The following is a 13,192-nucleotide window of genomic DNA, read 5'->3' as shown; positions in this document are numbered from 1 at the left end:
ATAGTGTTCTCTGAATCAAAAAATGTTTAATTTTGATGAAGTTCAGTTTCTTTCTTTTTTTTTTGGGGGGGGGGGTTGCTGTTTTGTTGTTGCCTGTGCCAAATTCAAAGTCATGAACATAATTTTTCTCCTAAGAGTTCTACAGTTTTAGATCTTATATTTACGTCATTGGTCCATTTTGAGTTATCTTATGTATCTGATGTGAGATAAGATCTGCCTTCCTTTATATGTAGATACCCATGTCTCCCAGCTCAGTTCATTAGCAAGGCTGTTTTTTATACATTGACTGGTCTTGAAACCCCTACTGTAGGAAATCATTTGGCCATATATATATATATATATATATATATATATATATATATATTTATTTTGGACCTTCAGTTCTAATCTATTGGTTGATATGATGGTTTTTTATGGCAGTACAGTTGAATATTATGGATTTGTATTAAATTTTAAACCAGAATGTGAGATTCCTGAAGATTTCTTTTGTCTGTTCAAATGTCTTTTGAAATTCCATGTGAATTTTACGATTGACTTTTCCTTTCCTACAAAATAAGAGGCCATTGGAATTTTGATACAATTGCATTGAATCTGTAAATTGCTTTGGAGAACATTGCTGTCTTAACAATATTAATTTTTCTAATTCATGAACCACAGGATCTTTACATTTACTTAGGTCTTTAATTTCTACTTTCAGCACCTTCTTGTAGTTGTGTATAAGTCTTTTACAAGCTTTACATTTTTAAAGTATTTTATTCTTTTTTGATGTTACTCTAAATAGGCCTGTTTGCTTAATTTTCTGTTTGGATTGTTCATTGTTAATTTATAGAAATAAAACAGATTTTTTTTTTTGACGGGGGGGGGGGCTGTCTTGCCCTTTCCTGCAACTTTGCTGAATTCACTTACAAGCCTTTAAGTTTTTTAGTGTGGATTCTTTGGGATTCCTTATAGATAGGTTCCTGTCACCTGCAAGTAGAGATATTTACTTCTTTCCTATCTGAATGCTTTATATTTTTCTTGCACATAGTTGTTCTGCGTAGGACTTTCAGGTCAATATTAAACAAAAGTGGCAAGAGCTATCATTCTTTTCTTACTCCTGATCTAAGCAGGATGCAATTTTTTTTTTTAATTGTTTTAAACTTGGGTGCAGTGACACATGCCTGTAATTTCAGTGACTCAGGAGGCTGAGGCAGGAGAATTTTAAGTTCCAAGCCAGCCTGGATGACTTAATGAGACCCTGTATCAAAAAATTACAAGATCTGGAAATGGGATCGTCTAGCATGCACAAAGCTCTGGGTTCAAACCCCTGGTACTGAAAGAAAAAAAATATATGTACTGATATATTTGTATAAGTATATAAACCTCAACTCTGTTTATAATGGATATTTTTTAAGATTGAAATATCCCTGCATATTAATAATTGACTTTGTAAACTGAGTTAAAATAGTCTTTTCTTCCATTTTTTCTGTATTTTAAACTTTTTTCATAATGACGATAAAATATTTTAAGTTGGGAAAATGACTTTATTAAAAGGAAGGACAAAAGTATTATTCAACAGCAAAACTATAATCTGGCAGTAAGATCATAAATTGTCTTTGAAGTGGCCTCATAAAAATGCACATTGAAGGGTGTATAGTTTTCTCCAGGTCATATGTAGATAGAAATGCAGGTTTGAAACGATTTTAGCCATGGAAGAATTAAAATACTATAATTATAATTATGATACATAATATTTATACCTATATAACATATTCTTATAATTACATGCTGAAGACCTTTAGTATGTAATTATAATGCTGCCTTGTATTGTTCTGTACTTGCTAATTGTAGTTCCCTCTTAATTTTATTTGACCTAAAAGTTAACTTTATTTAAAAACTCATTTTTAACTGAACTTTATCCAAGCTATTCCCTATTTCGTACCCTGTGGTATAGCTGTTGATGGTTATAGTTAGCATAGATTAATGTTCTATAATTAAACTTGAACTTTTTGAGGGCTAGGTTGTGGAACAGAGAGAGCTGAGAGCTGTAGATAGAAGGCTCCAAATAAAGTTTTTTTACTTGGGTTTCCTTGGGTCACCTGATATTAGCTAACTGTGTTATTTTAGGAAACAATCTTGTAATTAGTGTAAAAAACAAATTTCTAAGATGTGCAGATATACATTATAAGAAAAACATAGGATTGGGAAATATGCATTAGAACCAGTTTTTGTTTTATCAGTGTCTTAAACTGAGTAAAGATTTATAATTTATAATAATTATTTTATGTTTTAAAAAGAAAATAGAAACTTTACCTCAGTGCTGAGGATAACTTCAGCAAACATGAAAGAAACCTTTAACTTGAATCCTGGCATTTCAGAATGAATCTTTAAAACATTTAGAGGGTTAAACATGGTTTACATTTTTATAAGAGTAAAAATTAAGGAAAAACTATATTCCTTAAAATAGTATTTTTTTAATCTTGTGTTTTTTCTGTATCAATATGTGTATTTCTTTTTTCTTTTAGTACCTGTTTGAAAATGGTAGAATAGATAACATTTTTACTGAGCCCTATTCAAGATTTATGATTGAACTCACCAAACTCTTGAAAATATGGGAACCTACAATACTTCCTAATGGTAGGATGATTATTTTTTATTTTCATTGTTTTTATGATATGCTTTTTAAAATAGCTTACATTTTGTGATTATCTTTTTATAAAATTGTTTTATATGTCCTGGTTTATAAAATATTTGAGCTTTTGAGAAGAAAGTCTTTGGTTTATTGTTGGAACATTTTAATAACATTGTAACTTTCTTTCAATGCCTGTATGGGTACTAATCCCCAAAATGAAAACTAAATTGAGATTTCATTTACTATTTTAAAATTGTTTTTTATCTGGTAGTATCAGTGAAGCCACACATTTGACCTGTAGTTCACATGTGTTCTGCCCTGTTATCATTGAATCTTTACACAGAACTGGTCAAGAGAGTTATGGTCTCCTCTTTGAATTTTCTTTGATCTTATGTTATCAGAGAATTATCATAATTCACTCTTCATCTTAGACTCGTTGACTGTGAATGGAGAAGTTGAGTATTCTCAGAAATTATGTCCCTGTTAATTGGGCTACTGAACACCATTGAGGTATTCTAAGCAACATGATGATTTGATGCATTCACCAGAGAGGGGACCAGGGACACATATTAGGAAGTAATAAAGTTAAGTTTTCTGCATCCAAGAATAGGATGCAGAAGCAGCAACAAAGAGGATTGAGAACATTAGGAAAAACCTACATTTAAAGGGTACCATAAAGGTATATTAAATTCTTACATAAGACCTCTACCTTTGAAAAAGAATCCCAGCTAAGTCGTTAGGATGTAATCACTGTTAATATAAGATTAAGAAGGGTGACAGAGAGGGGGTCATCTGCCTTCTAATCTTGGCTAAATAAGACTGAGCCTGCTAGCAGTAAGTTTAGTGATCTCAACAGAAGTTGGTAAACTGTTACCCAGTGGCTAAATCTGGTCTATTCCTATTTTTGTAGTCCATGAGCAAAAATAAAAATAGTTTTAATGTTTTTTAATGGTTGGGGAAAAGTTTAAGAAATTAATATTTTTTGTAATAAAAATTATATGAAATCCAAATTTGTCTATGAATAAATTTTAGCTGGCATATAGTCACATTGTTTTGTTTTATATATTGTCTGTGGCTATTTTCTACAAGAACAAAGATGTAAAGAAGTTCAGAGCCTATCTAACCCACAAAACCTAAAATATTAATTCTCTAAACCTTCACAGGGGAAGATTGCCTCACCCTCTGATGTAGAATAATAGGCTAGAACAGTTTTCTTGGGAGTGCTCAGTGTCTACTTTGATGGAATCCTATCTCTCTCTCCCCTTTCTCTCTCTCTCTCTCTCTCTCTCTCTCTCTCTCTCTCTCTCTCTCTCTCTCTTTTTGCTGGTTCTGGGGGTTGAACCCCCCAGGGCTTCGCCCATGCTAGGCAAGCGCTCTACCACTGAGCCATTCCCCTGGCCCCTCTGCCCTTTTCTTTATGGCGTTTCTTATTTTTTTCTGCATAAAGAAGAGGGGGAAAGAGAGGAGCAGTCTGTTTTTCCCTTCATACCTTCCTGTCCTAGAATTTGAGAGTTTATGTAGTGCTGTGTAGCAGGAGCTCAGTACTGTTTCTTCCCCCTCTGTCTAGGTTACATGTTCTCTCGCATCGAAGAAGAGCATTTGTGGGAGTGCAAACAGCTGGGCGCTTACTCACCAATCGTCCTCTTAAACACCCTCCTTTTTTTCAATACCAAATACTTTCAACTAAAGAATGTTACTGAGCACTTGAAGCTTTCCTTTGCCCATGTGATGAGGCGGACCAGGACTCTGAAGTACAGTACCAAGATGACATATCTGAGGTTCTTCCCACCTTTACAGAAGCAAGAGTCAGAGCCAGGTGTGTGGTGGTGTCTGAGTCTTCTGTTTGAAGTCTCATAGTACTAAAACAGTTATCACAGGGGGGTGATTGTAAGTTACACACACAGGAGGGTGCAATGTAGCTTTCTTTTAACATTTGAATGTTTTTCTCTGTCATCAGGGAAACTTAAACACTTACCTCAAAATATGAGGAATCACTCACTTCAGTATACTTTTATTGACTTTTAAATTAGAAATACTGGTTTAATTGAGTAGAGCCCAAATAATCTACATTTAAAAACTTCTCAGGGAATTTAAATATACAGCTAGAATAAAGAATCACTGCTATACAAATATCAATCAATTGCTACTTAAAAGACTCCTTCTCAACTTTTAATTTGTTGTTTCTAAATCTTTTTTTTTGACCATGGCACCTTTTTTTAGTAACACTGAAATTCTGAGGGGACTTTAAAAACTGTCCTACACATACTGCTTTAATCCACAGTAAACTGAAGTCAGCAGGGGCAGGTATTTTTTTGTGGGGGTTGTGTGTGCTAGGGATTGAACTCAGGGGCACTTGATCACTGAGCCACATCCCCCGGACTATTTTGTATTTTATTTAGAGGCAGGGTCTCACTGAGTTGCTTAGCGCCTCACTGTTGCCAAGGCTGGCTTTGAACTCGTGATCCTCCTACCTCCTGAGCCACTGGGATTATAGGCATGTGCCACTGTGCCTGGATAGCAGGAGCAGTTTTATTACATGGTTTGATCTTTTGTTGACAAACACCCTGTTAAATGTTTATTTTAGTATTTAAAAAATTAATATTGGCATTGTAGAACTAGAAATTAATTAGTTTTGACCAGAATAAAACTTCTGAAATGCGCTAAATTGAATTATACTTGTAAGAGTGAAACATGTTTTGAATATGAGAACTTAAAATTTCTGAAACTGAAATCCATGAATAATTGTGGCATACAACTTTGTATGAACTTCCTTCATTTGCTCCTTTACTTGAAAAAATACTGTCTCTTTCTCCTAATGTCTACATCCTATTTCCTTAGTTTTGTTCATATGTAACCCGCTTTTGTGTTCTTAATTGATACTAGTTGGAGGGGGGAGAGGCAGCAAGGTAATATTTCCACTTTCTGATTAGGTGCTTGACAAGGTTGGTAATAAATACAACTTGTTTTATAAAACTGAGGTCTTCCTATGTAGGCAACCTGTAAATAGAAAATGGGTGAATTTTGTTGACATAATAATGCAGGAAGCTGAGTAAAGTCCTAAAAGCTTGTTAAGAGTAACTTTAGAAGAAGAAAGCCTTTTTATGGGTTCTCAGATCTACCTACTGTACTGTTCTCTTGAAAATTGAATGGAAAAGTGGGAAAGAAAAAGCTTACTTTCCATGTCTTCACCCTGGTGTCTTTGTAGTAATCCTTGGCCTCTGCAGAATTATATTGGTGAGGAAAGATTTGTTCTAAGAATTTCTTTTCCTAAGAGCAGTGCTAGAATAAAAGCACACAATACTAGAATAAAAGCAACTTGATCAGGTGCCCCAGTCGGCACTGGTGCCCCACGGTAGAAAGAGTTTCTGATAAAGGAATGACAACCTCTAGCTAGGTGTATGCTGTAGTAGAAGAGCTCATGGAACTTCTTTCTGCCCTGTGTGCTTAGGAGCCCTCCTTGTTCTAAGTCTTCTAAAGTGCTGGGCTCAGAATAGGGACTTATCTTCAGCACCATGCTTTTTTTCATGGTGCCTCCACTTTGGTGAACTAGAGAACCTAACTGTCCCAGGACAGGCACTTCATTTGTTTAATGCTATAAACCCTGCCCTTAGGATAATGCCTGGCATTTCCACGGGAGCTTAACAAATATTTGTTGAATGCATGAGTGAAAGGGAAGGAGTGGCAAAGTTCTGGCTGTGAAGCATAGCACATTTGGTGTCTTGACACTGGAGAAATAGACTTTTCTAATGTAATCCTTTGATTATTATTTCCTGTCTCAAGATAAACTAACTGTTGGCAAGAGAAAACGAAATGAAGACGATGAGGTTCCAGTGGGTGTAGAGATGGCAGAGAATACTGATAACCCACTGAGATGCCCAGTCCGACTTTATGAGTTTTACTTGTCAAAATGGTAAGTGATCTTCCTCTGCACTACATAGAGTACACTTCAGAACTCAGTTAACAGTGTGAATTTCAGATGCTTGAACATCAGAAATGTAGCTGGCCTATAACCTTAGGTAGGGATTTGCCTCTCAATTTTTTTCCTTCCATTCTAGAGTTTATAGATTCATAATTTTGAATCCAGAAACAAATCACCTTATTTTGATATTTAAAAAAAAAAAATTCTTGGTAAGAATCACTGCTATTATTTCATCTTTACAAGTGTTGCCCAGCCTGTGTGTGAGACCTAATCTATAGTAGTTTATTATTAATGTAGGAATGAAATTCTAAGGAGAGGTTCTATTACTAAATCTACAAATGCAAAGACAACTTTTAAGGAATTGAGACTTTTTGTTTGTTTTTTTTTAAAGAGAGATTGTCTACATTTTTAAAAAAATATCTTTTAGTTGTCAATGGATCTTTTATTTTATTTATTTATTTATATGTGGTGCTGAGGATTGAACCCAGGGCCTCACACATGCCAGGCAAGCGCTATACCACTGAGCCACATCTTCAGCGCAGGAATTGAGATTTTTATTGGTTCTTTGTTTTAAAGAAACTTTATGATTGTAAAATTGTATGAGCCATACTAAAGCAATTTTTCTCAAAGAAACAAAATAGTTGTTTGCCCTATGATATTAAGTACTTTTGGGTTTCATTTTAGGATACTGGGCACTTAGGATGTGTGATTTATGTGTGTCACATAATGAATTGACTTGTCACACATGAATTGACTTGTTGCTTCTAACAATGTATTTTGTTTGGTGGTGTTGGGGATTGAACCTAGGGCCCTGTGCATGCTAGGAAGGCATTCTACCAACTGAGCTATATCCCCAGCCCCTCTAACAGTGTTTTAAGGACTCAAGTTTATGATTTACATTTTTTCTTACATTAACATATTCACTTCAATCAATGAAACTTCTTAAGCGTTCAAGAAAAGATGTGAAGTGACAGATTACTTCTGGGAGGAAAATGCTTATAAACCTTTTTATCCCTTTGGTCACGTTGTTATTTATGATGTGAGTCACAGTGGGGAAAAGTTGAGAGCCATTATATTAAAGAATAGTTCATATTTCTTGAACTCTCTGATCCTCAATTTTCTTTGTTTTTTTCCCCCTGTGGATAGTTCCGAAAGTGTGAAGCAGAGGAATGATGTGTTTTACCTTCAGCCTGAGCGCTCCTGTGTTCCGAATAGCCCCATGTGGTACTCCACATTCCCGATAGACCCTGGTACCCTGGACACCATGTTAACACGTATTCTCATGGTGAGGGAGGTACATGAAGAACTTGCCAAAGCCAAATCTGAAGACTCTGATGTTGAACTATCAGATTAAGATGGAAGTGAGGTTCCTATTTTCATACACATTGGTATGCACCAAACTGTGAACGCATCCAGCTGTTGGAAAGCAGTGTATAAGCCCAAGTCCTCTTGACTTGATTATGAGACATGGGAAACAGATGACTTGTGAACCACAGTATGGATGTACAAATGAAAACTGAAGGAAAGAATATGAACTAAGAAATGTTCTTTGGCAGTGATATAGTTCTTAGACATCTTCAGAATGACTAACCAATTTCTCTGAGTGGTGCATAATCTTATTTTGTTTGGGAATAACAAAATTGTGGAATATTTTTAAGGAAAATTGTTGTATAAAACTCTACCATAGTAACCTTAGACCTTAGAGAAGTAGCTTTGGAGTGAGACCTTGGCTACTTGGGCAAACCCTTCATAAAAAGTCAGGGGAGAAATCAGTGCAGAGCTGAGAGTGACATCAGATGGGGACTGTGGGACCCAGTCTTAAAAGACCCAATAAAAATACTCAACTTTTTTTAAAACATAGTGAAGTGGTCTTGATTTTGATTTTCACTGCCAAGCCAATTATGTGAAGGATAGAAGCCTCTGGTACTTTTACCAGGGGCCCCTCATATCAGGGAAAACAACCTTCACTCCTATTAACAGTGATGTATCCCTTTCACTTTCTGGGTTTAGCCTTCTCATCTCTGGGTCTAGATGTGGGTAAATGAAGGTAAAGGGTATGATATTCCACAAACTAATTATGCACATAGAAGATCTGTGGAGCCCATTGGACCCCAAGTGTCTTGACATGTTTGTAAAGAATCCACTAAAATGCCCACTTCTTTGGGTGCAGGCCTTTATTGCTGCTGTCTCATAGCTTGAGCTGTGGTACACAGAAATGGGGCTCTTTTTGTTTCCATTTTTCCCCCAATGGCAGCTTTTCTCCCATTGTTTTACCTTTCTATTTCCCAAATGACTCCTCTTATTTTGTCGTTTGCACCAGTTTTTGGAGGCCCTTGTCATTTCAAAAAATATAGTCTCTCTCCTGAACTTTGTCTGGCAAACCCTGGGCAGTTCCAGAGACAGTATTACTTAGCTATTCGAATTATGGTAGAAAAGGTCTCAGTAGGTTCTTGTGTAAAGCATTTGAAAGACGACCTTGTTGCCCTAGGAAACTTAAAATTGGGGATTCTGGGGTTAGGATTCAGACATTGACTGTCTTGCATCTCCATAAGCAGGTCTTCTTGTAGCATTATTCCAGACTCTAGCTGTTGTAGTGTTCTATGAGGATTGCAAGTCATAGGCGTGTGTGGCCATATCAGTCCATGTCCCTTATCACAATTCTCAGTTCTTCCCCACAAAATTTTGAAATCATAGCTTTTATGATGTTGGCCAATCTCAGAACATCTTTAGCCAAGTTTTTTTGACCTTATGATAAAATTGAACCAAGTCAAAAGCTTAGAAAGTTTAATCTTGGAATACTTTCAGTATGTCCCATATTTTAGGTGGGGATGGCAGGTTTATTTTTTTTAATAAATGAAAGTCACTTAACTATAACAGAATTAAAAGTGGGCCTTTTGACATTGTGTACTTGATGGTTCTGTCCCTCTGCCTGTAACAAATCTCATTTTTGTTACCAAGAACTGTGTGAAAGAAGTAAATCTGCCCCAATTCTGTATGATTAATTACATCTGTGTGTCTCATTTCTGACTGGAAAACTTCTTACTTCTAGACCTTGTTCAACTGGAGGAAAACAATTGGATTGTCTGATAAGTCTGCCAATAAAACCATCCAGAAACATCAGGTGTAATAGTCCCACTATACGAATTTTATGGTTTGTATAAACTCTGACATTTTCCCCATCTCTGTAGTTGTATGAAAAACAAGTCCTGTTAGCACATAGTAGATAAATTGTTATACCCAAAAGGAAAAAATCTGTATCTTTTAATTGAGAACAACCAATAATAACCAGATAAATGACTGTATCAGGATTTCAACTGCATGTTAGTACAGAGTCACTCAGAACCTTAAACTAATTCGTAAAGAAAATACCATTAATCATTGGTCATTGCTCATAAGCATAGCTGTTGATGTGTCCAACTGTTTGCTTTTTAAAGTTTATTAAAATTGTATAAAATTACGTTTTTCCCCCCAGGAGAGAAAAAACCATCAAACAAAAAAGAAAACATCTTAATCATCCTTTCTGTTCTTTTGGCTTTTAACTACTTTTGGGTTTTCCCTTTGCAGAAACCACAGAAATATTCCCTTAGAATAAAACAGTATATTTGTATTTGGCGGATGAATTCTTTTTCTTTGTCTTCAAGCAACTTTAAATACATTTATGAAATATTTGACCATATTGTTGTGACCCAACAGATAGTAAAATCACAAAGAAAAAGCAATTTTCAGAAAAGAAATTATTTGACTTTTATTTAGTCCAGAAGTAATGTTTCACTTCATAATCTTTCAGTTTCCTTTTTTCTATCAAAAGATTTGTTCCCATTTTTTAGTTTATTTCTTGGCTATATTCAACGCCCCAGTATCAACAAATATCAGGTATGTATATATTTCATTTCGGACCTCTTTTTTTTGATGTGTACAAAACTTGCATCAGTTCAACTTCAGTGATTTTGAAATTGTGAGATTAGAATAAGGAATCTGTCTATTCCTAAGTAAACATAAAATCTCTTAACGTGGGAATGTAAGACTAATGGCATTCTCGTTAGTCTTGGTGTTCTGCAATTGTTCCTCCAGATTGCATGTATACCATTTCTATCTGCCTTGTGATATTTGTTTTGTAAAATAGAGTTTCCCCTCCCCAAAAAAGGCTAAAGTAAATGAATTTTTGTAAAGGAATCACAGTTTTCAATTAAATTCAGATTTCACTTTTCCATGTGAATAAAAGGATCCCTTACAATGCTGAGTTGAAATTTTAGAAAAGCATTGAGCAATACTACCTCCATTCCTCTATATTGGTCATGTCTTACCATCACACTGTATTACCATCATTGAAGAAAATTTTAATTCAGAGGCGTTGTTACATAGTGGAACAAAAATAGGCTTTGCAACCTAGTTTTTCCACTTGCTGGTTGTATACAACAATAGGTAAATTGTGTCTCAGTTTTCTCATTTATAGGTCAGACAACAACTCCCTTAGTTTTGACTGGCTCATGGTAGGCTTTTTAAATGTCAGGTCTTTTTTTTTTTTATTTTTTTTTTATTTTAACATACAAATTGCCTGACATATACTAAGACTTCAAATAAATGTTAGTTCCCATATTGCAGTCTGAATTTTCACTAAGTTCAGTACTGTGGATTCTGCAAATATAATACTCTACATCATCAGTTATATTTATTTTAATCAAATATTAAGTATAATTACTGTAATAAAATCATAAGTACTTTACTTATATGTTTATATACGCACATCAGTATTGATTGGCATCACAAAAATCCATTAATGTACTTTATTATATTGCAAAAGGGAAGAAATGGTATGGCAATAGATATAGAAGGAACATTTCATAGTTATTTTTTCACTGGAGGAAAAACCCTCATCTGTGAAACTCCTTTTAGTTGGTAACAGTTATACATCATCCCTTTAGGAATAAGACAGCTGTATCTATCCATTTCCCTACTTCACCTCATAGACAACCCCTCTCCCAGCTGTCTTGCAGCTAACATTGACTGTGGGACTAAGTTTTGACCAGTGGGATGGAAGCAGAAGAGAATTGACTACTACCAGACCACATCTTTAAAGGAAGATGCATGTAGTCCTCCTGCATTTCCCCTCTTCCATAGGCTAGAATGTGACTGTGGTTGTGGCAGACTATTTTTTTCCATAAGGGAAAGGGCTGTACCAGAAGCACATTCACCTCATGGCAGAGTCACTTACTTATCTCCTGGTCAGGCCTTCACATAAGAAACTTTCCATTTTACTTAAGTCGTTATTTGGTCTCTTAAGTAGCCAAACCAGTATCCTAATACGCCCACTATGCTTAGTGTCCCCTGACTGCTTAATGAATGGGAAGTTCTGATCACAACTGTAAGAAAAAATAAGATTATCAATATTGAAAGGTGAGAAATAAAACTATTTGTAAGTTGGCATTTTCAGATGTTTATGACCATCTTATATACAAAAAAGAGGGAAATCAACAAGCTATTAAAAGTTTGTTAGCCTTATTAAATAGAAAATAAATTTATAAACATTTCAATCATTCTTCTATAAGAATAACCTTATTAGGTAATGTAGTTGAAACTATACACAGTAGAAACAAAAGGTAAAAGTAAAGTATAAAAGCATTTTTTTTTTTTTTTTACAGTAATACACAAGATTCCCCTGAGTTCTAGTAGATGGTGTTGGAAAGCTAGCACCTTACATGGAGGAAAATAAAACAAGCTCTCTTACTAGCCTATGCAAAAGTGTGGAATGAATTAAAGACTAAAAGTGAAAGGTAAACTAAAAAATTATTAGCGGGCTGGGGAGATAGCTCAGTTGGTAGAGTGCTTGCCTCACAAGCACAAGCAAGGCCCTGGGTTCAATCCCCAGCACTGTAAAAAATAAATAAATAAATAAATAAATAAATAAATAAATAAATAAATAAATAAATAAAATATGGGAGAATATTGTTGTGATCTAGGTGCATCAACAAGCTTAAGTAAATTCCCCAAAGCACAAACCACATTGGGAAAATAAGGTTAATTTCATTACGTCAAAATTAAAGATTCTTGTTCGATAAAGGATAAAGACTCTGGATACTTGCAATGTTGAAAGCCACCAATGGATTTATATTTAGAATATACAAAAAAACTGCTGAGTCAAAGAATATTGAATGAACAAAGGATAATGATAGTTTATAGAAGCCTAAAAAGGTTAACAGTTTATGAAGAGATGCTCAAAATTCCATAGTGGAGGGTTTGCTGGGGTTTTTTTTATACCCTGAAAACTGTCCTAAAATAGAAAAATGGGTAATGCTGGTGGTGTAGGGAAATAAAAAAACCTTACACAGGGCAAGAGTAAACATGGACTCGTATATCCATCTGGAAAGCAGTTTTCAATATCATTAAGTTAGGTTTGATTGTTTTCTACATCTCCACCCTACCCCTCATCAAATAAAAGGTGAACATTATCAAACACTTTTTTTCTCTCTGTAAAATCATAGTTTTTATTCAGTGACTTTTTAGTGAATTTTTCTAATATTAAGCCTGTATTCCTTGATTAAATCTTAATTGATCATGACATTTTACATGTATCGCTACATGTGTACACGCTAACAGATATATAACCTTTATCAAGTTAGGGATATTCCCTCCTATTCCTGGTTTGCTATGAGTTTTTCTTTTTA

General features: G+C 34.9%; 1 protein-coding gene across 8 annotated transcripts in view; it reads left to right on the top strand.

The window, feature by feature from the left end:
* The window catches only part of Zmym4 (zinc finger MYM-type containing 4), a 186,496-nt gene extending 176,968 nt beyond the window's left edge, over positions 1 to 9,528 (top strand). For 7 of the 8 annotated variants that reach the window (XM_047543837.1, XM_047543836.1, XM_047543834.1 and 4 more), the window contains 4 exons: positions 2,505 to 2,616; positions 4,179 to 4,427; positions 6,392 to 6,521; positions 7,677 to 9,528. In XM_047543837.1, the coding sequence (XP_047399793.1) occupies positions 2,505 to 2,616; positions 4,179 to 4,427; positions 6,392 to 6,521; positions 7,677 to 7,884 (699 nt within the window). In that variant the 3' untranslated portion in view covers positions 7,885 to 9,528. The remainder of the gene's footprint in view (positions 1 to 2,504; positions 2,617 to 4,178; positions 4,428 to 6,391; positions 6,522 to 7,676) is intronic. The other variant, XM_047543842.1, reaches the window with a different exon arrangement.
* The last annotated feature ends 3,664 nt before the right edge of the window (positions 9,529 to 13,192 follow it).

The sequence above is a fragment of the Sciurus carolinensis genome, chromosome 1, assembly GCF_902686445.1.
Source record: "Sciurus carolinensis chromosome 1, mSciCar1.2, whole genome shotgun sequence".
NCBI classification, from domain to species: Eukaryota; Metazoa; Chordata; class Mammalia; order Rodentia; family Sciuridae; genus Sciurus; species Sciurus carolinensis.
The sequence above is the reverse complement of the archived record's forward strand: the minus strand, read 5'-3'. Positions and strand labels throughout refer to the sequence as shown.